This window comes from Callionymus lyra, chromosome 4 (assembly GCF_982586985.1).
Source record: "Callionymus lyra chromosome 4, fCalLyr1.hap1.1, whole genome shotgun sequence".
NCBI classification, from domain to species: Eukaryota; Metazoa; Chordata; class Actinopteri; order Syngnathiformes; family Callionymidae; genus Callionymus; species Callionymus lyra.
In genome coordinates, this window is record NC_141821.1 from 22491262 (window position 1) to 22514853 (window position 23592).

At 38.6% G+C, this 23592-nt stretch overlaps 2 protein-coding genes across 8 annotated transcripts in view; one reads left to right on the forward strand and one right to left on the reverse strand.

Moving 5' to 3' along the window:
- asap1b (ArfGAP with SH3 domain, ankyrin repeat and PH domain 1b) overlaps positions 1-8934 on the reverse strand; it is a 65680-nt gene extending 56746 nt beyond the window's left edge. For 5 of the 7 annotated variants that reach the window (XM_087789217.1, XM_087789216.1, XM_087789212.1 and 2 more), the window contains exon 1: positions 8280-8933. In XM_087789217.1, coding sequence (XP_087645343.1) covers positions 8280-8405 — 126 coding nt within the window. In that variant the 5' untranslated portion in view covers positions 8406-8933. Of the gene's footprint in view, positions 1-8279 lie in introns of all 7 variants that reach the window. The other 2 variants (XM_087789213.1, XM_087789211.1) reach the window with 1 other exon arrangement.
- Positions 8935-10398: 1464 nt separating this feature from the next.
- Positions 10399-23395, forward strand: nfx1 (nuclear transcription factor, X-box binding 1). Its single transcript, XM_087789219.1, has 23 exons — positions 10399-10607; positions 11303-12100; positions 12435-12596; positions 13727-13804; positions 13940-14045; positions 14114-14185; positions 14256-14395; positions 15409-15502; positions 15568-15785; positions 15879-15976; positions 16047-16077; positions 16133-16215; positions 17215-17323; positions 17394-17513; positions 17589-17668; positions 18418-18648; positions 19311-19384; positions 19608-19709; positions 20647-20784; positions 20857-20923; positions 22053-22198; positions 22270-22374; positions 23061-23395. Exons 1-23 carry the CDS (start codon positions 10589-10591, stop codon positions 23134-23136), a joined length of 3147 nt encoding a protein of 1048 aa, XP_087645345.1. The 5' UTR covers positions 10399-10588; the 3' UTR covers positions 23137-23395.
- The last annotated feature ends 197 nt before the right edge of the window (positions 23396-23592 follow it).

Genomic DNA, 23592 nt, shown 5'->3' on the forward strand with positions numbered 1-23592 from the left:
CCAATCAAACAATATACACCATCAAACATGTCAACAGAATAACTGTAAACTGTAAATTGTGTAGGAACACTACTCCATCAATATTTTTTATAAACTACTATTTTTAAGATTTCAATTACTTATATGAATCCAATTTAGTTTAATGACATCATGTCCTGATCATAGGACGTCCAGATATTTCATCCGAGCACCCAGTTGTAGACATGCAGGCCAAGCGGTTGTGAACTGGACACATTGTTTGGTTTAACGCTTAAGGTTTTAAGACACGATCACGTGGACCAACAGGAACAACTGTCCATTCACATGCAAGTTTCCAGTAGATTTGGAGATTTTGGAAAACCCTGGAAACGGACCTTTAGTTCAGTCATCTGCTTTTCTTTCTGTGTCAACTGTTCAACTGGTTACAATTAACTCTTTGTGGTCGGACAGGATGTTACATGTGACGCGACTCCGTGCTCACATGACAGCGATGGCCTCAGGTGCACAGGACTTTCCACACAAACATGCAAGTGTGGATTTTAAGCACATATTTATATCAAATATGAACCTTCTGCAGCCTGAATTGAATCTCGTTTGTTCAGGCATGAAGTCATAAAAGATAAAATGTGTGATAGGAAGGCGATTAAACAGGCTTCAGGACGAGTCATGAAAAGTCCTGTGATGATGGTGAGGTAGCATTTTTAATAACACGTAATTACCCTTTTCAACACAGTACTCTTGAGCTTGAAAGCCAATAAATGCTATGCAGAGATAACCTGCTAATAAGCTACAAGTAAAGAGAATTTCTGGAATCATTTTAATTTAGTGTAAAATAAATAAATATTGTTCTAACTAAAATAAATAATGACTATTCCTATATAATCCTATTGCTGCCCCTGTAGCATGATATTGCGTATCGCAAGATTCTTGCCAACCTGACTAATCTATACCTTTATTTGTCAACATTTTGATAGAATATTGACAAAAGAAAACCTGGACAATTTAAAGAAGATATTTGAGTATTTGTATTTCCGCTCCCAAATTTAACCGAGTGCACAGACAGCGAGTTATAGAAATACCACAATATATCAACTTGTTTTTTTTTTGTGAAGCCCTTTCTTAAAATAACTGTTACTATTATAACAAGTTAACTTTGAAATATATATCTTCGGGAGTTACTGTACATTTCTCAAGAATGGTGACATGTTTTGTTGTATTCTACTCATTGGAGTTGGGATGTGATGTTATTCCCAGCTACAATTTACAAGAACAAGCACCTAAAGAGCCAAGTGGGTCATGTGACCAGGTTGTATCAACAATGCCATATTGAATCTACAATATGTAGACAAATAAAACTAGCTTGAAAGATTTTTGTTCTACTAGTGAGAATGAGAAGAACCAATCTAAAGCCATTTAGCTGCTGTGTTTTAGTTTATAAGCTTTGCAAAACATACATAGTACCTTTAACAAACAAGTGAAATATTAAATGTTATATCTTCAACAGTGTTTTATTATTTGAAATAAAAGTGTTCACAACACTAATTAAATGTGTTGCTCAGGGGGTCCCAGGGCTCAGTTTTTCTTCTGCTGACTTCTCATCACATCTTGTGTTAGTAATCCCCTAGTGTGGCGTTTCCAAATCCCTGGGAATCTCTTAAAATACTCTCATCTCCATGATGTCAGTTGTGCTGACATCATGGCCACGACAGCCATCTACCGTAGTCTGACTCATTGTCCGTAATTTATATTACTTCCGTCCACTATCGCCTTGTTTGGAATTTGCGTGGTGAATACCGGGATATGTGATGTCATCTCCCAGAACTTAATTGTATTATAGAAATAGAATCTGCCTTTAAATGACGACATTTGCGTTTAGTCTACGACTCCTTCAAGAAACATCTGAAGACACGTTTATTGGTGCAGGCTTTTACTTGATTCTCTGAGACTCCTGTCTCTGTGTTGTCTTGACCTTTTAAGCATCTATTTTATTGGGTATTGTATTGATTGTTTAAGCGCTTTGTGACCCTGGTCTAGAAAAGCGCTCTACAAATATTACTTACTTATTTATGACCATTGATATTTAGGGGTGTGGCATGGATCTGGTGATACGATATTACGTATCACGAAACAGGGGCAAACATACGATATGTTGTGACGTATTGCAATACTGTAGGAACAAGTACTTGTCTCTAGTCTTTCATCATTTACAGAGAGTCTACTGTATCCTCTAGTCCTCAGTCACGGCCAGGATTTCATCGTTCCTTTAGCTGCAGTGATGACTGCAGTAAAGTTGACAAAATAAACGAACTCTGGGAATATTTTCAATTGAAAACACAAATAATGAATACATTATTTCATAACACTTGAAATTGAAGTATAAACCATGAAATAAATATGATGAAACAATAAGACTTAAAAAGATACAGTGCAGTTGGATATCGCTACAGTACCGTTAAAGAAATATTGCAATATATCATGCAAGGATAGTTTCTCACACCCCTATTGATCATTAGACTACCGATAATTTCGTTGTAATGTTCTTATAGATATAAAAGTATGGTGACTTAAAAAACTAGTCCCTTCCTGAGCTCAAACCAGGACTCGGGGCTAAGACTTTCTTCCCAACAAAAGTACGCAGTGGTTTGGAATAAAACTGCTCATTCACTTTCATTTCCTCCAGTTCCCAGAATAGCATCTGACTCTTTGTTGGACTTAATGAAAGGGCCGTTACATAAAATCAAACGTATAAAAGGGCCTGAGCCTATTAGGTCAACTCCAGCCATGCTTGAAGCAGGCGACTGTGAAAAGTCAACATTTTCTGCCGCAGCCCATTATGCGGTGCGACAGGCATGCTCAAAGGAATGCCGGCACGCCGAGGGTTTTCCTTGTGTCACTCAGAATAGTGCAGGAACGCAAACTCGGTGCCATCTGTGGGGGTCCGGACAAAGCGAGCCCTCCGGGGGGATTACAAATGCCTGCTGCCAATATTCAGTCCAATCATGAAGGAAGCCACAAAAGTTGTCGTGGTGTTGACAACCTTTGACCTCTTCACCTAAATAAATGTCACATTAGCTTTGGTTGAGGGGATTTGCAGATTTTTATCCATTTTAATTGTAAATTGGTGTGTTAAGAGATGGGTTCTCTTGGTTAGATGGAAGTTAAAAGGCTAAGAGTAAAAGGAAGGGTTCAAGCTAGTGAGTCATCAATACTCGTGTCCTTAAGCACAGATCAATAATGACCATGTCACGTTAAATCAGGGCGTTATGGAACAACTGTTTTTTTTCCTTAGCGACTCCTGGCGATGCACCGAAGGCTGACGGCACTCCCGCGGTCAGCTTCTCCCTCCGTCCCTCGGGTTACAGCATTAAATATTTACCAGGTTACTCTGCATTATTCAGTTTGTCAAAATAGTCAGGAAATGAGGGACGTTGCAAGTTTCGGGAAGAGAAGCTGTGGCTCAGCAGATCTGCTACCATGGTAACGTTTCCTTCGGAATGATGATGATTAAAGTGTCGCAAAATAAGCAAATATAATATTGGACAACAGGATCATCAATAACAGCAGATAGTAATGACATTGTGAATTTCCCAGCAAGGAAAACATTACCTTCATACTTACAGATTTATTGCTGTGAACCAAATTTTTGCAACCCATTCAATTTTCTCAAAAAAATAAAAATAAAATCAACAGTGGCCCTTTTAACCCAGTACGCCTACAGGGTGCTTAAAATATTCCGTGTGGAAATACTCCATGAGTCGTCACGGTATTACTTCGGGAGGCGCCACAGTATTACTCTGCAGGGTGCTGTGGACTTACTACGAGAGGCGCCCTGGAATTACTATGCAAGCGAGCCTTGTATGCATAAAAATACCTTGTTCGTTGATATGCGGCCTCATAATCTGGTGCACCTAAATACAGTACACAGTTACACTGGACTGATTTCTTTGCATTTTAACGTTCCACTATCATATTTACTTTAAAACCCTTTCCTTTTCTCAACAATGGTAGGGCGTCCTATAGTCCGGTTAACTTTGTGTTGGAATTTCGTGACATTGAATCCATTTTACTTGGTACAGGGTGCTAGAAAATCTGTCACATTTTTGGCAAGCTATGAAGTACCACAGTGAGGCAATATGGTATTACTCCCCATGTTATTAGTCCTACTGCACTTAATGTATTTATTGATATCGTGCCTTATAATCCGGTGCGCTTTGTAGGCGGAAAAATACATTACACAATCTGCTTTGCACTTGAACTTTCAATTGTTACTTTTTTTCGTTTGTTTGTTGACGTCTACTTTCCTCTTTTTAATATTAGCCACTTACAACTACTTGGCAGACTGGATTTGGCAAGTGGCCCTGAGGTTTGACACAAGCTGTGTATCTTCTTGATGCGATAATGACTCAAAACATAGAGATAATCATCATCACCGACAGGTACTTCACAGCCAAGAACCTTTGGTGCTACAACTGTGCAGGATTTTCTTTGAGAGGCGTTACAAACTTAGGTCCATCAACTGAAGAGCACTTTCGGAATTTTTTTTTTACAAAGTTCCTTTCAGATCCGTAACCAAAATCAGTTTCACAACTGTTGTGACAGCATAGCTTAAGTAACTTTTAAGGCGTCCATCATTAGCCCGTACATGTCGGTGCATAGTTAAACAGGGCATTTAAGGTAAAACCACTAATCTAACGGTGAGATGCCACGGCCTGCACGTAATGGGCGTTTTCCCCCAAGTCGCTGCAGATCGTCTTCGCTTTGCGAGGTGTCTTTCCTTTGTCTAAACTCTTGAAGGGCATGTTGCTGGCTCTTCCTTGTCATGTGATCTCTGCAAAAAAATTCCAGAAGCCCGGGCGCACATGGCCGTCCTTCCAACAGATGTTTTTGGTTTATGCTGGTGCTGCAGTCTCTGGGTTGGGCGGCGCAGAGCCAGAGAGGTGATTCACGACGAGAGCCTTTCCCTTGTTACAGTCAGCAGACGCACTCTGCTCCGGTGTAAAAATAAACACGCTTCAATAGCTGTACGAGTAAAAATAATTGATTTTTGTACGAAGGAATTAAGTGGTAAATTCTAAACGTCAAAGTGATAAATGACTAAATAAAAAAAACGTATTGTACAAAAGGTAACTATTTCGTGTCAGGATTGTTGTGTATTCATCGCCGCCTCATTGGATGCATCAAATATTTATTTCAGTAGATGGTAAACTACTGTAACAATTCATGTTTTATGATTCAAAGTAGTTTGTTCTTTTATTGAAGATGCATAGAAAAGACATATTTGGTCCATGGATGTTGTATATAAGGAGTTAAGGTACTAAATGTTTGCCAATTCAGACAAAAACCATAAAGAAATGCATGTATTACCACACAGTGTATGATGGGAAACATAAGAACGTCGCAGATATAAATGGAACTGGCTCAGAAGCAAGTTAGCCACATCAACATTATTACTTCACAAACGCTTCCGCTTTGATTTTGAAATCTCTTTCTACTTGTACCTCTTTTTTTAAATCAGTTGATCTACAGTACAGCTTCAACAGGTGTCTGCATGTTTTATTTAAATATACAAGACATAAGACATATCTATTCTTTTTATGGATTTCAACTATGAAAAGCCGACCAAACCGGTATTGACTTTTTGGTATCTTACCTTCACTGGCATTTATTATGAAATGCATTTTATTTTTGTATTATTACCTTTAATTTAATGCCATTCTGCAGCGCTAGCAATAATGTACCATCTTTAAACTCATGGAACCACATCAAAGGCCACTTTACTATGTAAAAAAATAAATAATCAATGAGGCTATATTGCAACTCAAATTGCATCATAAATGCAAACACTGCATTTTAAGAAAGCACTGAAGCTACGTTAAGCAAATACATTAGTGCCAGAAGTGCCCATTAAGACCTATAAGCAACTTTAGAGAACATTATTAGCTACAACAGCTAAATAAGATGAACTCAACAATAATGGCTAGTCAAGCATCTGACCAGCTAGTTTACAATAGCAACAACCCTTCGTAGATAAAGAGCATCTTGGAAAACAGCAGCAATTTTTTCAGCAGCTAATGTTAAAATAGCTGCAGTTCCAGACCCACTAATGGCCAAAACTGCCAACCACATCTCTTCCAACCGTTTCCTCTCATTGACACAACCATAGCTATGGGTTCAGAGGTCAAACCCAAACTAGTAATGTGTTTAAACTGCAACAGAAGTGATAAGGAGTATTAATGAAAAAAGCATTTTTTAAAGCAGGAAGTGAGGATGTATAAAGGTAGATTAAAACTTTATGATCCAATTTCTGTATGTAGCCAATAGCAGAACTATATCATTTTTTTAGGAACAGATACAACTTCTAAAGTACTGTTGATGACTACATAAAATGTGTACATTTGTTTACATTGGAAATGTTGTTATTTGCGATCCATAAACAAGAAATGAGCTTATCTAGTGTCTCTCAAAAGCCATATATGAAATAATTTCCATTTAAGATCCAAGTTTGCTAGAAAATGGTATGTAAAATGACAACACAGGGATACATCAAATGCATCAAAGCTCATTTAGGTGAACTTGAAATACTTTGGGGAATTTTTAGTGGGTCACATAAAATGACTATGCAGGCCAAATTTGGCACACAGGCCATTATTTAGACAGATAAATGGGGAGATTTTAGTATTCACATGTGTCGAACTCCTGAGCCAAACCTGGGCTGCCAAGTCACTTTCAGCAAAAACATTAAAACACTAATTCACACTCCACGCTCACAAAAAACTAGGCCACACACAAGGGATGTCAATATCATGACCTATGATGTCAGTACAACATTATTAAACAGACTTTTTTCAAGAAGAGCTCGAATTAAGATATTATGAATTAAAAAATAAATCAGGAAAAAGAAAATGGAAAGTAATTGCTTGTAAAAAACAACAACAAGGTATGTCAAGGTGTAAAAGAGTGATTACTTTCTTACTTGTTTTCCCTTTTGAGGCCTCACACAGCACCATTTTTCTAATTATTAGATGCTGTGTTGTACATTTAAAAATATATATATTTAGGGGTATTAGAAAATATCAGTTACTTCTCACGATACTTTATCAATCTCCATGAGCACTGTATCAATTATGTTGTTTATAGTTCCAAAAAGGTGTGTGTAAAATCATTTCATTTTTACATTTAACATACAAATATTCACAGCACTTCATGTTTGTGTTGCAATTCAAATTCCAGCCACGAGATGGCGGAAGTCATTACGTCCCAGCGACATCCCTGCGATGACTGAGGACAGGAGGATACAGTCGACTCCAGCAGTTATTTTGATAAGATGGAGTTTGGCCATTTTTTTTGTTCCAAACAAAAAAAAAAAAAAACATTATGAACAATACTACAAATATATCTTTGTTCCTAACACAATATATTGCATTGTTGTCAGCGTATTATGATACGTATCGCATCGACAGACTCTTGCCAGTATGTACTGATCGGACTGTGACTTGGACTGAAAAAAATGTTGTCTTCTTGTGAGATGAAGTTGGTCACGCCTCTCATTACTAGGTAAGTCCCTCTTAACCAGCAGTGCAACATGGCTGCAGTGATGTTTATAAACTATTCATAACAGTCGCTGCAGCAGCAGCAGCAGCAGCAGCATCAATGTGATAACACTGTGACGTCACTTCATTCCCAAACTACGGGAGATGGAAAAAAACCAGGTCACGTTTCGGTGCTAACAGGACACGGTGAAGGTGTGTGTGAGCCTCCCTTGGTTTGATGCTCCACTTAATCTGGACTGAATAGATGCCAATGGAAGATGACATTGGTGGGTTTGGGAGGGATGGGGGGGGGGCAGGGAAGCCCACCTGCCTGACCTGCTTAGACACAGCACAGGGATAATCCAAGGTGACAGAGCTGCGTCACGTAAAAGTGAGTTGATCAGTTTAAAAAAAAGAAAAACAAGACTGCCGTCATAAATCTGTGTAATCCTCCATCAGCCAGTGGGCGGGGCTTCCTGCCTGTCACTCACGGCGGTGCAGCGTGTGAGGAGATGCTGGCAGTTATGTAAGAGTGAACATAGGAGGATGGCTGCAGGCCTGAGTGCACATCCTTTTATTCCTCTTTTCCATAAAGACACCCACTCCCCCCTCTCTCTCTCTCTTGTCTTGGGCGAGCAAAGACCTGCAGCAAGTCAAGTTCACCTTGGAAAATGACGCGACATCAACAGGTGACCGATGGGTCGTGACGTCAAAATAAATAAATGGTGGATTTAGTTTTTTTTAAAAAAGAAGATGTGTGTCGTCACTCACCTCCTCCAGCACGTTGACGGTGTTCCTGCAGCTCTGCAGTCTGGTGGTGAAGCTGGACGTGGTGGGAGAATTGTAATCCTCTGTCGTCTCCGAGAGGAACTCGGACACCGAGATCTGATCCGGCATCCTCGCGCTAGTGGGGGGGTCGTCGACGGGAACACTTTAGGAGGAGCAGACCATGTAAGAAGGTGGAGAACGAGACGAAAAGGAAATGAAGCTGCTGAGAAAAACGGGGGAGGGAAGAAAAAGAAGAAAAAAAAAACAACTATGGAGATGATAAAGACGTGTCTCTTCTTCGTGGACTTCACTGTCCCCCAGGGGCCATTGGACGGAGGTCTAGGATCTCGGTGTGACGAGAGAGGAGAAGAGACGCATCTAAGAGCTCGTGTCCGACTAACTGAGGCTCGCGGGAGAGGCGCGAGGCGCGGATGACCACATTATGCTCTACAGATGTTGCGTTCAAACTCTCCGCCCGTTCTCGCCTCCTGCTCGCGGGTGTATGGTAGTCCGCCGGCCGCCCTGCTCATGTCCGAACTTCCCTTCCTTGTGCGGCAAAGTCGCTCCTCTCTCGGATTTTCGCTCGTCGATCAATTGTTTTTTTTTTAAGGCGAAAAAAAAGGGCTGCCGCAGACTCGCACCGCCACTCTCTCCCGTCCGAAGAGTGGAGACAAGCTGGAGAGGGGGAGGAGGGAAGCAACATCCGGGAAGTGGTTTCAAAATAAAACTAAAGCGCGAGTGCGTGAGGTTTGGGAAATGTAACGTTTTTTTTGCCTGTTTCTAATTCCATTAAAACGTTTGCCTTTGATATCACATCTAACAATTAAGAAACCAAAAATGTCATTCATTAACCTCGGGCTAGTGGTGCTCCTCTTAGAAAAGCACACGAAACATTCAACGCTCGGTGGTTTTATTTTGAAAAGAATAGTGATGGTTTTACCCGTAAATGGTTTACGGTCGTAAGAAGCTTGACGATTTTCTCTCCCACCCACTGACGCGATAAGACCCTAGTGCGCATGCGTGATCCAACTGCAGCGAAAGCTGTTAGTGTCTCCATGAAAACAACAACCAACTTGGAACAGAATTATGGCTTTTCTTTGTTGTCTTTGTTGTTGACATCAATATGATTCACATTCACAGCTATCATTTGCAATACACCTCATATGATGTTATAGATTGGAAGGCTGGCCAGGAATGTGTCATTCTTTCATTTGTAACTGCGTCTGATCCAGGGTTTGTCTGGTTCCTCTGCGGGTTCCACTGGAGATGTTCCTGGTCCAGACTCATCTAGGTATCAAGCAGAAGCAGATCTAGTCAGAATCACTGACGGAGCTACACATAAACCCTTAATAAGATCTCAGACAGGGTTCATCCCCTGCTCACAATATCCAAAAACATCCTCAAACTATAGCTACTTTAAATGCCCATGTTGACTTAATATAATGATATCTTCCTAAAACATGGACGTTTTCCAACGTTTTAAGATCACATTCAAAGAGTATGTGGTTTAAATCAAGAGTTGTGTCGACAGAAAACAATTATAAATATGTACTTATCAGCTTGTAATACAATTGTTATCTATCATCATAAACCAAAAGTTTCAACACATCAACAAAACCTCTTGTATGTGGCTGAGTCACATCTCCTTTTTGAAGATGTTTTTGTGTGATAAGGAATTTTGGGGGGGAAAGGGTTGAGTCATAATGTTTGAGAAAGCATCTTTAAGGAGAAATGCACCAAATGAAGACATAGTGAACATCTTATTTATTAAATTAAAATTGTTATTACTTTATTAATTATTATTATTATTATTTGGAGATCTATTTTGACAAGTATGTTATTCTAGACCCGCAATGGACCAAACGCAAATAAAAAGCGCCATCTTGTGCTTTCATTGGAAAATGCTTATCCCATTAAGTTTTTTTTTTCTACACCGTATTTAAAGAATTATCAAATTATCAAATAAACTATATTCGTCTATCGTTTGGCATTTCGAGAGGATTAAAAAAAAATCCTGTATTTGAAGTAGTCGGATGAAATTCTCGCTTCCGTTATATTCATTTATTCTGAAAAGCAGATCCGGAAGTGTAGCGATCACCACCTCGCCTCCGTTAGCATTGTAGCGCCAGAGTAGAAGGCAGGTTGTTGTCAAGTGTTTTGGGAGCGATCGTCTAATTTTTAACCACCAAACTTAACTTTCTTAACTAGTCATTTGTGAGTTAGCTCCGTGTTTACTTCATCGTCATCGTCTAGTAAATATCTTGGTGTGGCTGAACTTGCGTGGGGCAGAGAAGTGTCCCAACTGTGACTGAATGGCTGAAGGCTTCTCAGGTAACATCGCCGATAACATATTAAAAGAGATTTTGCATCATATTTATCTCTAACATTGTGTTAAACCTTTGAATGAAGCCAACACATGTCGCTAGCTTACTCGAGCTAGCTTCTACTGTGCGGTGGCTACTCTGTGAGCTAGCTGTCATTAGCTTCTGTAAAATATCGTAAACAATGGACTAAAGTTATTTGAGGTTGGAATGTGTGACTCATGTCGTCACACGACACGCGTTTAATGCGTCATCTGTCAATATATACCAAACAGTTCAAAAGTTCACTTCAATAATGCATAATGTTTTACCTGTTTTTATTGACCTGGTCACACACTGATTTATAATGCAAGTAAATACTGTGGTAGGTGTAGCAGAGGTTTTTTTTTATTCTTTACAGTGAAATCTAGAAATGATTGAATAATTCAAAATGACATCTACTGCCATGATAATGTCTAGATAACCTAATTCTAGAAAAAGGAATAACAACCTTTGTGAAGATGGAAGACAAGTATTTTCTTTATTCATCACTTAAATAAGTTGCGTTTCTCTTACAGATTTCTGTTTCCGTTTCTCGTTTATTTCAATCTTCTGTATTTGCTGTAAGGTTTTACTCAAGATAATGCTCAAACATTAGTAAAATACATGGATCCATATGAAGATTTTATTCTCTAATAGATCGTTGTGATTCTTTCTGCCTGACAGATCCACCTGACCTTGGGCCCGAAGGTTCGTCTTCTAGGAAACAACATCCATACAAATCCAGAAGAGGTCACCCAAGGAACAACAACAACAACAACAGGAGCTTTAACAGTTTTGAACACTCCCAACCGCCAGGTTACTTCTCTCAGGGCTTCCAACCCACTTTTAACCAAAATTATCCACATGTAGTTTATGCTCCTCCCCCGGGTGACTCGGGGGCGAGGAGGCGTGGTGGAGGAAGGAGAGGTGGAGATAGATTTGGCAGTTTTGAACGACCCAGGGGGCAAAGGCCTGGACTGGCGGAGTTGCCGCAAAACCAAGAAGCCAACGCGGCTGTATCCGACGGGCCGACCTGGAGGAGGGAGGCAGGAAAATACGAGGAAACGAACGAGGATCGAGACGTTAAAAAGCCGAAGAGGTTCAACCATGATTCGAGGAGAGGGAAAGCGCATCACCTGCAGGTGAACACCAGAACTAAAGATGATCAGCATCTACAGGACAATAAAACAGACCATCATGAGAAGGAAATGCTCCAGAGGAGTCGCAGTAACCCTGACTACCAAGTGGAACGTCAAACCAAACGAAGACATGGACCTATCAAACCACCCAGACCTCAGGACTCGGAGATGTTCCCGGAGCAGGAGGTCAGAGGTCAGGGCACTCCATGTCCGACTAACAGACCCTTTAATGGATCTGGACGTCAGGATTGTTTTCGCTCAAGAGGACCGAGGCGACCTCAACACCAGAGACCTGGTCAGAGGTCCCGGGAGAAGATCCACGAAAGCAAAGAGACCCAGACAGGTAAAAGTCTTATGAAAAGTCACAAGACAGATTTACATTTTCTCAAGGAGTAAATGAACATGTATATGATGCATCCTGTTAAATGAATTGACTCTTCTAAATCTTTACACTTGTTTTTTTGGTAATCATTTTAATATTTTTAAGATTAAAACTTCTATTTTTTAAATGAAAAAGTTAAAAAAAAATTAAAGAACATCCAACAAATTGGAAGTAGATGGAGATTTTATCCTCGTCAAAAGCATGTATGTTTTGAAACAAACAGAAGAAAACAAGATGGTTTTTAATCAGAGAGCTAGTCTAAGTCTAAGTCCTGAAAGCTCCGATCTCTGTGCAGGATGTCTGATCGAACAATTGTCCGAGGAGAAGTACGAGTGCATGGTGTGTTGTGACGCCATCAAGCTCATGGCTCCAGTGTGGAGCTGCCAGAGCTGCTTCCACGTCTTCCACCTAAACTGCATCAAGAAGTGGGCTCGATCCCCGGCCTCCCAGGCGGAAGGTAAACCTTTTCAATGAGGTTTTATGACCTCAAGTATGTCTAACAAATGATGGCACGGTGTACACGCTGGAAAACCTTTCTTGGAAACTTTATTGGGAAAAACACAGTACTTAAATTGGTACACAACAGGAACAACATTTTTTTTCCAAAGCATTCCTTTGCTGTTTTCTATCTCCCAAAACACTGCTGGAAAACAACCAGCAGGTATGACAAAAGGATTTCTAGACCTTTCACTCTCAATTGAATTGGAAAAAGTAGAGCTTGACGGACCACATGCTGCCCTCATGAGATGAAACTTGAATCAGATTTGTTAAGTGTAAAACAGATGAGATGCATTTAAACTTTAAAACCCTTACTTCCTTTTATAAACCCCAACAAGTCTTTTTCTAAATTACACAGTAACCTGGTGTACTTTCACCTTGAGTATTGATTAGTCTTGAAGGTTTTTGATCCATTTAGGGGTGTACGAAAATACTTGTATACTTAAACATCGCAATATATCTTTCTCATAATATTGTATCAATATTCAGTAGCACCCTATTGATTATTAACTATATATAGAGGGAGATATTTTTCTCATTATATTCTAACTTTATCATAGTTTGTGTATGTGTTATTATTAAATAAAGTGTGTATAAAGTAATATTCTTAAAAATATAAGAAGAAATCAATTAACTTGCAAATATTCACGGCATTTGTTCATTTTTTGTGTTGCAATTAAGCCTCTAGCCGCTAGGTGGCAGCAGTCATTAATTCCTTTGCAGCTAAGGGCGCCATTTAATCCTGAGAGATCTTGGCGACAACAAGTGAAAGTAATTACAATTTTGTCAAGAGTCATGTGGTCTGTAATTTCTGCAACAATAGAGCCAATTACTCAGACAATAGTACAAATGTTTTCTTATTCCTACAGTATTGAAATGTATTGAATTATAACGTATAGTTGTCTCTGTACCGTGACACGTATTGACTTATCGTGACAGTATAAACACCTAATTATTTGTTTTTTAAATTTTAATTTCAGAAAAAATAAAACAAAGACTATGAAAATTCTTATAAACACTAACATAGATGATTTGTTATTTTTTTAAGTATCATTTGCATAATATAAATTCTAATTCCACTATTTCCAGATACGACTGAAGGGTGGCGCTGTCCTGCCTGCCAGAATGTGGCACCTAAACGCCCGACGTCCTATACCTGCTTCTGTGGTAGTTACACTTACACACACCAGTGTTTCTGTTGTATCTTTCTTTCTCCATCATATCATGTTTTCTCACACTATTAAAAGATGAATGAAATAAACGTGTTTCTCTCTTTCAAAAGCTTCTCTGTTTCCACGGCAGGTAAGGTGACGAACCCGGAGTGGCAGCGCAGTGAGATACCGCACAGCTGCGGCGACATGTGCGGGAAGAAGCGAGGCGGCGACGACTGCAACCATCCCTGTAACATGTACATCAGACCGTGAACCCACGAACCGTGTGATCCGACGTATGATCGTTGTCTTCTCTCGTCTCTAGCTTGTGTCATCCTGGTCCTTGTCCACAGTGCCCGGCCACCATCACCAAGTCCTGCGTCTGCGGCAAAATCAGGTATTTAAAAACTCTCGCCGCTTTTCCTCGGGTGTTCTCTCATTGTTGTGGTTTGTGTTGTGGTTTGAAGTCAGCCGGTGCGCTGCGGTCAGTCAACTGTGCTCAGGTGTGAAAACACCTGTGGCCGGTTACTCAACTGCGGCACTCACACCTGTGCGGAGGTGTGTCACAGCGGGGCGTGTCAGTCCTGTCAGCTGCAAGTTCAGCAAGGTAAGAACTGAAGTCTGTTCTTTATTTATTAAAGCCAAACCAATGTTGAACTATATATATATATTTCCCATCGGAATATTGAATGGTATTTATATTTAATTTAACTAAAATATCAATAGTTTATTTTAGCATTTCATTATTTGTTTTAAAAATTAAATATAATAATTTCTATATCGAGAGGTCGAATTGGTAAATTTTTTAATTAATAATCAAAACGCATGTATTATATCAAACTCTTTTTCCAATAATCCAAAAACACATTTTTCTTATTGACTATTTTTAAATTCTGAGACTTTTTAATTAAATATAAAGATGTCAGTTTTATAGAATTGAATAAAAAAGCAAATTCAACCTTTCAATATACAAATAATTGAATTGAATAATTTAAGAACTTGAATTGTTCAAATAATAATTAAACGCTTCAATTAAATATATTAAAATATGTTCAATAATAAATGTCAACAACTTCAATAAAGGTTTCATAATTAAAGGTTAAATTCCACTTTTCAATATTCTGATGTCACTGATCTACTTTGATAAATCCACAATTAAACTAATCTAGATCTATTATTTCTTTTATTATATTATACTATTATATAGATCAAGTTTTTTGGACGCCATTAAACCTGGCCTAACATTTTAGATATCATTTTAAGACAAAGGGACAAGAATACAATATAGGATCTGTCTGAGTACTTCAAGACAGGATACTAACACTAACCCTAATGGCATGAATATTTACAATTTATTTTCAATAAAAATAAATTGATTTAATTTCACTTTATTGAAATATAAACCATAAATGAACGATAATGAAATAAAATTGGATTTGAAAGCCAAAAAAAGTGTGTATCTATAATTATTTTTTAAATTATTGATGCTGTGTTTTTTAATTACAGTATCATGAAGAAAAAGTGAAGATATTTTTAGTGTATCGATAATTTCTTACACCCATATAATGAGGGCTTGGCGGAGGTTAAGAAAGCTGATGTGTGTGTTTGTTGCATTTCCAGTTTGCTTCTGTGGCGTCACCACCCGGGAGGTCGTGTGCGACAAACGCAAAGAAGACGCTGAGGGTCGATTCTCTTGTGAAAGTCTGTGTGGAAAGTAAGTTGACGCAAAGTGTCGATTCGTCCACCAGGACACACCTGACTTGAGTTCGGTATTCCCAGGTTGTTGAACTGCCAGACTCACACATGCCAGCAGCCTTGTCACCGCGGCCAGTGTGAGTCCTGCCCTCGCTCCCCCAGCATCGTCAAGTCCTGTCCATGCGGTCAAACGCCACTAACTAAACTCCTGGATCTTGGCTACTCGGAACGAAAGAGCTGCTCTGATTTAATCCCCTCGTGTGGGAAGACGTGTAACAAACCTCTCGTCTGCGGCTCCGACGGTGAGAGATCGAGATGTTTGTGGACTTTGTGTCTTTGGAAGTATAATGCGTCTCCATCACTGTAAGTGTCTTGTGTTGACAATCCTGCTCTAGACGTCATCCATCTGTGTGAGAAGGAATGTCACGAGGGCACCTGTGGCCCGTGTTCTCGGACCTCCACCATCAGGTGCAGATGTGGAGCCAACATGAAGGTGAATGAAAGCAGGCTTGACCAGATTTCCTCCTTCCAGAACTTCAACATCATTTTTCTTTTATAAACAGGAGGTTCCATGTGCCTTGATCCAGAATGAAGGTGAGCCTGAAGAAGCTAAAGTGCAAGAACTAGAATAATAACGATATTGTTCCAGGAGATTTCGTCTTCACCTGCCAGAAGCGCTGCAACAAGAAACGCTCGTGTGGGAGACACAAGTGTGGCGAGTTGTGTTGTGTGGTGAGTTTCCTCCAATAACAGTCAATGTTGAGGGGTTTAATTTGGTGCTTATACTTGTTTTTTCTGAACAAAATCTCTTTAAAGTCCATTCAGTTGGTTTATTGTCAGCAGTGATTGGTTAAGTTGCTATTATTACTGTATGTTTTGTGTCTGATATTATTCATGTTGTTGCCTGTTATGCATTATAGCTTCTTCAATTAGAAAAACTACACAGCTTTTATTTTTAGTAACAACAATAATAATATGTGTTTTTAACTAGTAAAAATTAAGTTTCTGTTCATCAGTTCCAGCATTTAATCTTATTTCCTGAAGTAGATCTCCAGAGGTATTAGTAAAGTCTGTCTAATCTAATCTCATTTGAAACTTTGTGTCTGCTATATGTGTGCAACTAATGCACAATTACAATGTTGTATTAAATTAGAACATACTTGAAGGCGCCATTAGTGGGAGTTAAGGTTTACACTTTAGACAAAAATAGACCTTCCTAATCTTTAATTCAGGCTTCCTGACGATCCTTTTAAAGTCTTGAAATTAATTGATGATTGATGTATTAAAATGATTAATCTTAAAAGGCCATAATTGGGATAAAAATGTTTTTTTATTTTCTTAATCAAGTCTAAGGAATACCTACAAATAATAAGTAAGTCATGTTCATTTAAACTCTCAACATATCTCGTAAACTTTAAACAAATGTTGGTGTTCATGTAGCAACTTGGGACTCATGGTGAATTCCATGAGATCTGATTGTCCAACCAACACTTTTCTTCATTAAAAATTAGCATGATGGGAGCTAAGGAAAGTTTTTAGAAATTGATGTTTAATTTTTTGTTAAAATAAACATTGAAAACAGTTTTAGAAAGTAATGTTTTGAAGCTGTAGAAACTCTGAAGACACCATACACGAGCTGAAAGAAGTTAAAATAAAAAGAATGCACTTATAAAACTCGCCTTTATGTTATATCTTTCTTGGACTCATTGGTTTCCTTCTCTCTCCATTCAGATTTTTGATCACAAGTGCTCCGTTATCTGCGGCCACAAGCTGGACTGTGGCCTGCATCGCTGTGAGGAGCCTTGTCACCGTGGAAACTGTGAACACTGTTGGCAGTCAAGTGAGTCGCACGCAGACGAAACCCTAAGAAGCGTCTAAATGACTTGAAAATAAAAGTCATGTTTTTTAAGGTTTTGAGGAGCTGACATGTCACTGCGGGGCCACAGTACTTTACCCTCCGATCCCCTGTGGCACGAGACCCCCTGAGTGTCATAACCCATGTAGCCGGAGACACGCATGTGAACACCCGGGTAACATACATCACTGCCCAAATATATATATATATCAATCGGTATTTCTTTGATTAATTCCTTTTTTGGTTTCAGTGTTTCACAACTGCCACAGCGATGACAAGTGTCCACCCTGCGCCTACCTCACTCAGAAGTGGTGTATGGGGAAACACGAGGTAACCTCCACCTGAAATTTTTCCTGCTTTATCCAATTGAAAGAAAACCTTTTCGAATGTAATGAAATTTCAACTTTATTCAAACAACTTTCAACTTTAATCAAACAATTTTCATCTTTTTTCAAACAACTTCCAACTTTAATCAAACAATTTGAACTTTTGTCAAACTATTTAAACTATTATCAAACTATTTTCAACTTTATTTAAACAATTTGCACTATAATAAAACCCTTTTCAACTTTATTCAAACTATTTTATACTTTATTCAAACAACTTTAAACTTTAATCAAACCATTTTCAACTTTAATCAAACTATTCTATACTTTATCCAAACAATTCTCAACTTTAATCAAACTATTTTCCATTATAATCAAACTATTTTAACTAATCAAACAATTACAACTATTATCAAACCATTTCCAATTTTAATCAAATCGTTTTCAACTTTATTTAAACCATTTTCTACTATAATCAAGACATTTCAAACTCTTCGATTACAGTTACAAAAAGGTTTGAATACAGAAGAGGATGGTTTAATTTCAATTTCCAACTGAAATATTGAATCAGAAACTTTCATTGCCACTGTTCTAAACACAACATATGTCAGTAAAGAATAAAAGACTAAAATACAATGACTCTCAAAATAATTGAAAAACGGAACCAAGACTGTATTCAAACAATTCTCAACTGAACAAAAACCTTATATTCAAACCATTTTTGACTGTACTCTCTTTATCTCCAACTGGCAGCAACGCAGCAACATCGCCTGTCACATTCAAGACATCTCCTGCGGCCTGACGTGCAACAACGTCCTGCCCTGTCAAATCCACCGCTGCAAACGGATCTGCCACAAGGGGGAGTGCTTGACCGAGGGCGGCTGCCGGCAGCTCTGCACACTGGCCCGTCCGGACTGTGGTCACCCCTGCTCGGCCCCGTGTCACAGTGGACAGGAATGTCCTCGCTCCACCTGTACTGCTAAGGTAGAAACACAGAAATACATGGAGTACAAGTTGAGCAGACACTCTCTAGTATCCTTTTTATATTCGTCCATTTTCAAGTTTTTTTTGTTAGTACTTGAGTCAGTAGTTCTATTACGCTTCTATCATCTGAGGTTGCTATGGTGACCTGGACTCTCGAATGGCTTAGAATAGTCTGAGAGCATTCCAGAATATTTCACCCACTGATTGTTATACTGACTAATAAAAAACGAATTCAAAGTTTAGCATAGCGTTCTTCATGTTCACAAAAAGGTTCCTAACACGAACACAACGTTCAACGTCTTGCATTTAAATGACTGGATTGAAATCAAGTACTTGCTCCTGTGTGTGTCATGTGACTTACAGAAAGAAACATGGAAGGCCTAAACGTTTCATTACTATTTTATAGCTATTGATGTAAGAAGTAATGTCGTTATTATTATTTAAAATGGTTAGTTATCAACCCTTTTTCTCTTTTTATCCTTATATTTCCCTAACAAATGAACCTTTAGTCGACCAGACATTAAATTAAACGAGAAGATTACGAAAACAAGCTGTGACAATCATCTGTACTGTATTAAATACTTAACAAACTACAATTAAATAATATTAAAAAGTTCATTTTGTATGAAATTAATACTTGTATCTAACCTTTGTCTTCATAGATGATGCTGCAGTGCAGTTGTGGTCGGAAAAAGGAAGCCGTGTTGTGCCCAGACGCTGCCAGTTCATACCAGAAGTGAGTTCCAGTTTAACTGATCTTGTCTTTTATTTTATTCAAGACCCAATCTGTAGTATCTAAAAAGTGTTTCTGGCTCCCCCATTGTCGGAATTGTGTTACTGCAAAAATCTTTGTTTCGCCATTTTTCTGTGTGTGCATGTTGTGTCATTTTTTTTTTGGTTTTATCTTCCTGGTTAAAAACTTGTTGTTGCTTTATTACATTGATATCTTGTCTCTGCAGACATGCAGCCATCGCCATGGCCAGCAAACTGTCTGACATGCAGCTGGGAGACTCCATGGACATCGGCCCACTGCTGGCCAAGAAAGAGATCAAACAGACGAGGTGGATATGAGTCGTCGTTGACGTGATTCTACTGACTTTGTGTAGTGCTGGGGCGCACGGTGGCGCAGGAGTTTGTATGTTCTCCCTGTGTTTGGCGGGTTTACTCCGGGCACTCCGGTTTCCTCCCACAGTCCAAAATCATACAGGGGACTATTGCGAATTTGGGGAAAATGTCCATAGGTATGAGTGTGTGTGTGAATGGTTGTGTGTCTTTGTGTTTCCTGCGACAGACTGGCGTCTTGTCCAGAGTGTTTCTCGCGTTCACCCAATGACACTGGGATAGGTTCCCCCCATAAGCGAACAAGCGACACAGAAAATGAATGAATGTATAGTTCTGCCACTTGTGGGAGTTTGCTTCTATTGCACTCAAATGACCATATTTAGAGAACAACTATAACCCCATTTCTGAATAGATCGTCATAGGCTTCTGTAAAATCAGGAAAATCAAAGGTGATCAAACATAAACGTCTTAAAGGTAGGGTAGGTGATCTTCAAATGATGTTTACTTCATATGCCCAACCCGCTCTGCCCGGATTGTTCCTTGAAAACCAAAGCATTACTTTTTTGTCATGACATTTATTGAATTGGCTGCAATCTGGGTGGGAAGGTTCAAGCCACCCCCCAAAAATTATAAACTACTACTATTTTATTTTATATTTTTTGTGTGCTTATTGTGTCAAGTTAGCTCCACGTCTTCTGTATTTGAGTTGGTAATATTAGCCAGAATTCTGAGAGGTGGGTGAGTTATTAAGCAGCTAGTTAATGCTGTTAAAGGCTAATATATTACATTTCTATGTGTGTATTATTTATTTGTGGACAGAGCACTGGGGGGGATGGGGAAGTCAAACTGCAAAAGAAAAATCTCAAACAGTACGAAAATATCTGTCATCAGTCATTTCCCATCAAAAAGTTAACTTTCATATTGTTTTCTTTTCAGGCTTGATTGTGACCAGGATTGTGCCGCACTTGAACGAAACAAGCAGCTGGCAATGGCGTTGGACATCGACCCGTCTTCAGACCCTTTCAACATTCGCTCCACCTCCGTCTACAGCAATAGCCTGAAAGAGGACGCCAGGTCTGTCTCAAGCACTTCCCCTCCCCTCCACTAGGACGTCTGCGCTCACTTACATTGGTCGCTGTCTTTCAGAAAAGACCCGAGGTTCGTCTCAGACGTGGAGAAGGAGATAAAGAATGTCGTGGAGCTCGCCAACAAGGTGATGGAAGGAGTTTTGTTTGTGCACGTCTGCTTTGACAGATTCAGTAGCTGACAGCTCGGTAATAACAACAATGTTCACACAACTGTATTATTTCTTACACTGTTATTACTATTATTTTTTGTTTATTTCATTAAATATCAACTAGTCCTTTACATTACAGTATATTTACAGGTTTTATTAGTGATGTGCCGATGAAGCTTCATGAAGCAGTGTCATTATTTTCAGAGTCCACTAGATGGCACCTCTGCACTTTTTTCCTTTGTTTTGAACAAACGTTCTAATGAACCATCACATCATTTTTAAACTGATGGCGCCACCTACTGATCTGAAACAACATGACACTGTTTCTTGAAGCTCCATCAGAACATCACTAGGTTTTCAACTGTAATCGAACCATTTTCAAATGTAATTAAATCATTTTCAACTGTAATCAAACTATTTTCAACTGTAATCAAATCATTTTCAAATGTAATCGAACCATTTTCAACTGTAATCAAACTATTTTCAAATGTAATCAAATAATTTTCAACTGTAATCAAACTATTTTCAACTGTAATCAAATCATTTTCAAATGTAATCGAACCATTTTCAACTGTAATCAAACTATTTTCAAATGTAATCAAATGATTTTCAACTGTAATCAAACTAGTTCAACTGTAATCGAACCATTTTCAACTGTTATTGAACCATTTGAGCTGTATTTAAACCATTTGAGTAAAATGAAACTGTAATAAGATGTTTTCAGAGATAGAAAGAGAGAAAAACACATTTCTGCCTCTTATTCATACTTATTTCACTTGATTTGCATTATTTTGTTTTTTTATTACTGACGTTTCATAAAACTGACTTCATCTATGTCATGTTATCTTTGATGTGAGTCATGTGTTCTTTTATGTTGTAACTAATGACTTAATTATCATGTTGTCGGCAGTTAAAATGATACAACTGGTCATTGGATCCTATGACTGTTGTGAGGTTGCAGAAAGAAAGAAGATATAAAAAAAGAAAAATGGGAGCAGTATGATGGAAACTTATTAAATGCCAGATAATAAAGCCATACTACCATAAAACCATCCGGGTGTCAATAAGTGTGCATGTATATTTGACCACGTTTGATCTTGTGCAGGGCAAACAGCCCAAAAGAAGTCACTGCTTCCAGCCCATGAACCGAGATCACCGCAGGATCATCCACGAGCTGGCCGAGGTCTACGGCGTGGAGAGCGTCTCCTACGACAGCGAGCCCAAGCGGAACGTCGTCATCACGGCCCAGAGGTACAGTAGTAGCTCATCCTCCCGCCGAGCCGACGAGTCCAACCTTCGTGTCGTCTCTCTGGCATCAACAGAGGCAAGTCCACGTGTCCCAAATCCACCCTGACGTCGCTGATCGAACGAGAGACGACAACGAGGGCTCCTGCTCCCATCGCACACATCAAACAGCACAGCAGCAAGTAGGTCTTCTGTGGGGCGAAGGTTGAGTCAAATATAGTTTTGATGTAAAAAAATCCACAAAGTCATGCACAAGAAATGATATAATGGAAGCAAAGTAACTTTAAAAGAATCAAATAAAAATTGATTATTTAACACAGAACACATCTAGACATGAATTCTGCATAATTTAAACGGTAGTAATTAGTTTAAAGTAAAAAGGTTTACTCACCGAAAACACAAAATTCCTGTTCATCACTTTAATTCTTAATTTTTCCATCTTTAATTTGATAGTTATTTATTATATTAATAGATATTGAGCTTATATTGCGATGTGTTGTGTATATCCGTCAACAACATCCCAAGAATGATAAATCAAGATTTTTTCATTATTCCATTAAATTGTATTTATTATTGAAATAATAACTCAAATTGCAAGTCAGAACGAAGGTACAGATAATTGATGAAAAACAATAACAACTGTAACGATGTAATTATCATAATAAATACGTATTTGCGACCAAGAATCTCAATAAATGCATTTAAAATAAAAGCATTTATAGCATTAGATCAAAAATAAAAGATAATTTAGGACAATGAAAAGACCCTAATTATGCCATAATATTATGCATATATTTCAGCTAACTTGTGTCATTTCTAGGTCGACTGACATTTGATCCTTTTTTCACTTTTTCACTGTTTTCTTTAGGTCGGCTCCTGCGAGCAACTGGTCCAAGCTGGTGAAGGAAGAACCTGTCATTGACTACTTTGATGTCCAGGACTGACGAAGCCACTTGTTCACTGCGATCCGAAACATAGTTATTAAATTCTGAATTTACACTTGTGTTCAAGAAATGGTTCAAATCTCCTTTGCTGTTTGGAGACTTTTTACCCCGTTCGGTTCTCAACTCCCCTCATGATTGACATGAACATACAATTAGAGACTAATTTGACTCCTGTTACTGTAACAGAATGAACGTCTTTGTACCTCTTCTTCTATGCAACTGCACCAAAATTTAATCAATAAAAAATACTTTCCCACCATTCTGTTTATTTATTGAACTCGTATCTGGTCATATTAATGGCCACTGCCTGTCATTGATATTTCTGTTTTTATTTCATTTTTTAAATATGTAATGAAACCCCATCGTCAATCCAGCTCGGTTTCTAAGTTTTGCTTTTTAATATCCAAAAGTAACAACTATTGTTGTTTTCAAAGCTTTTTTCCATGTAATTATCCT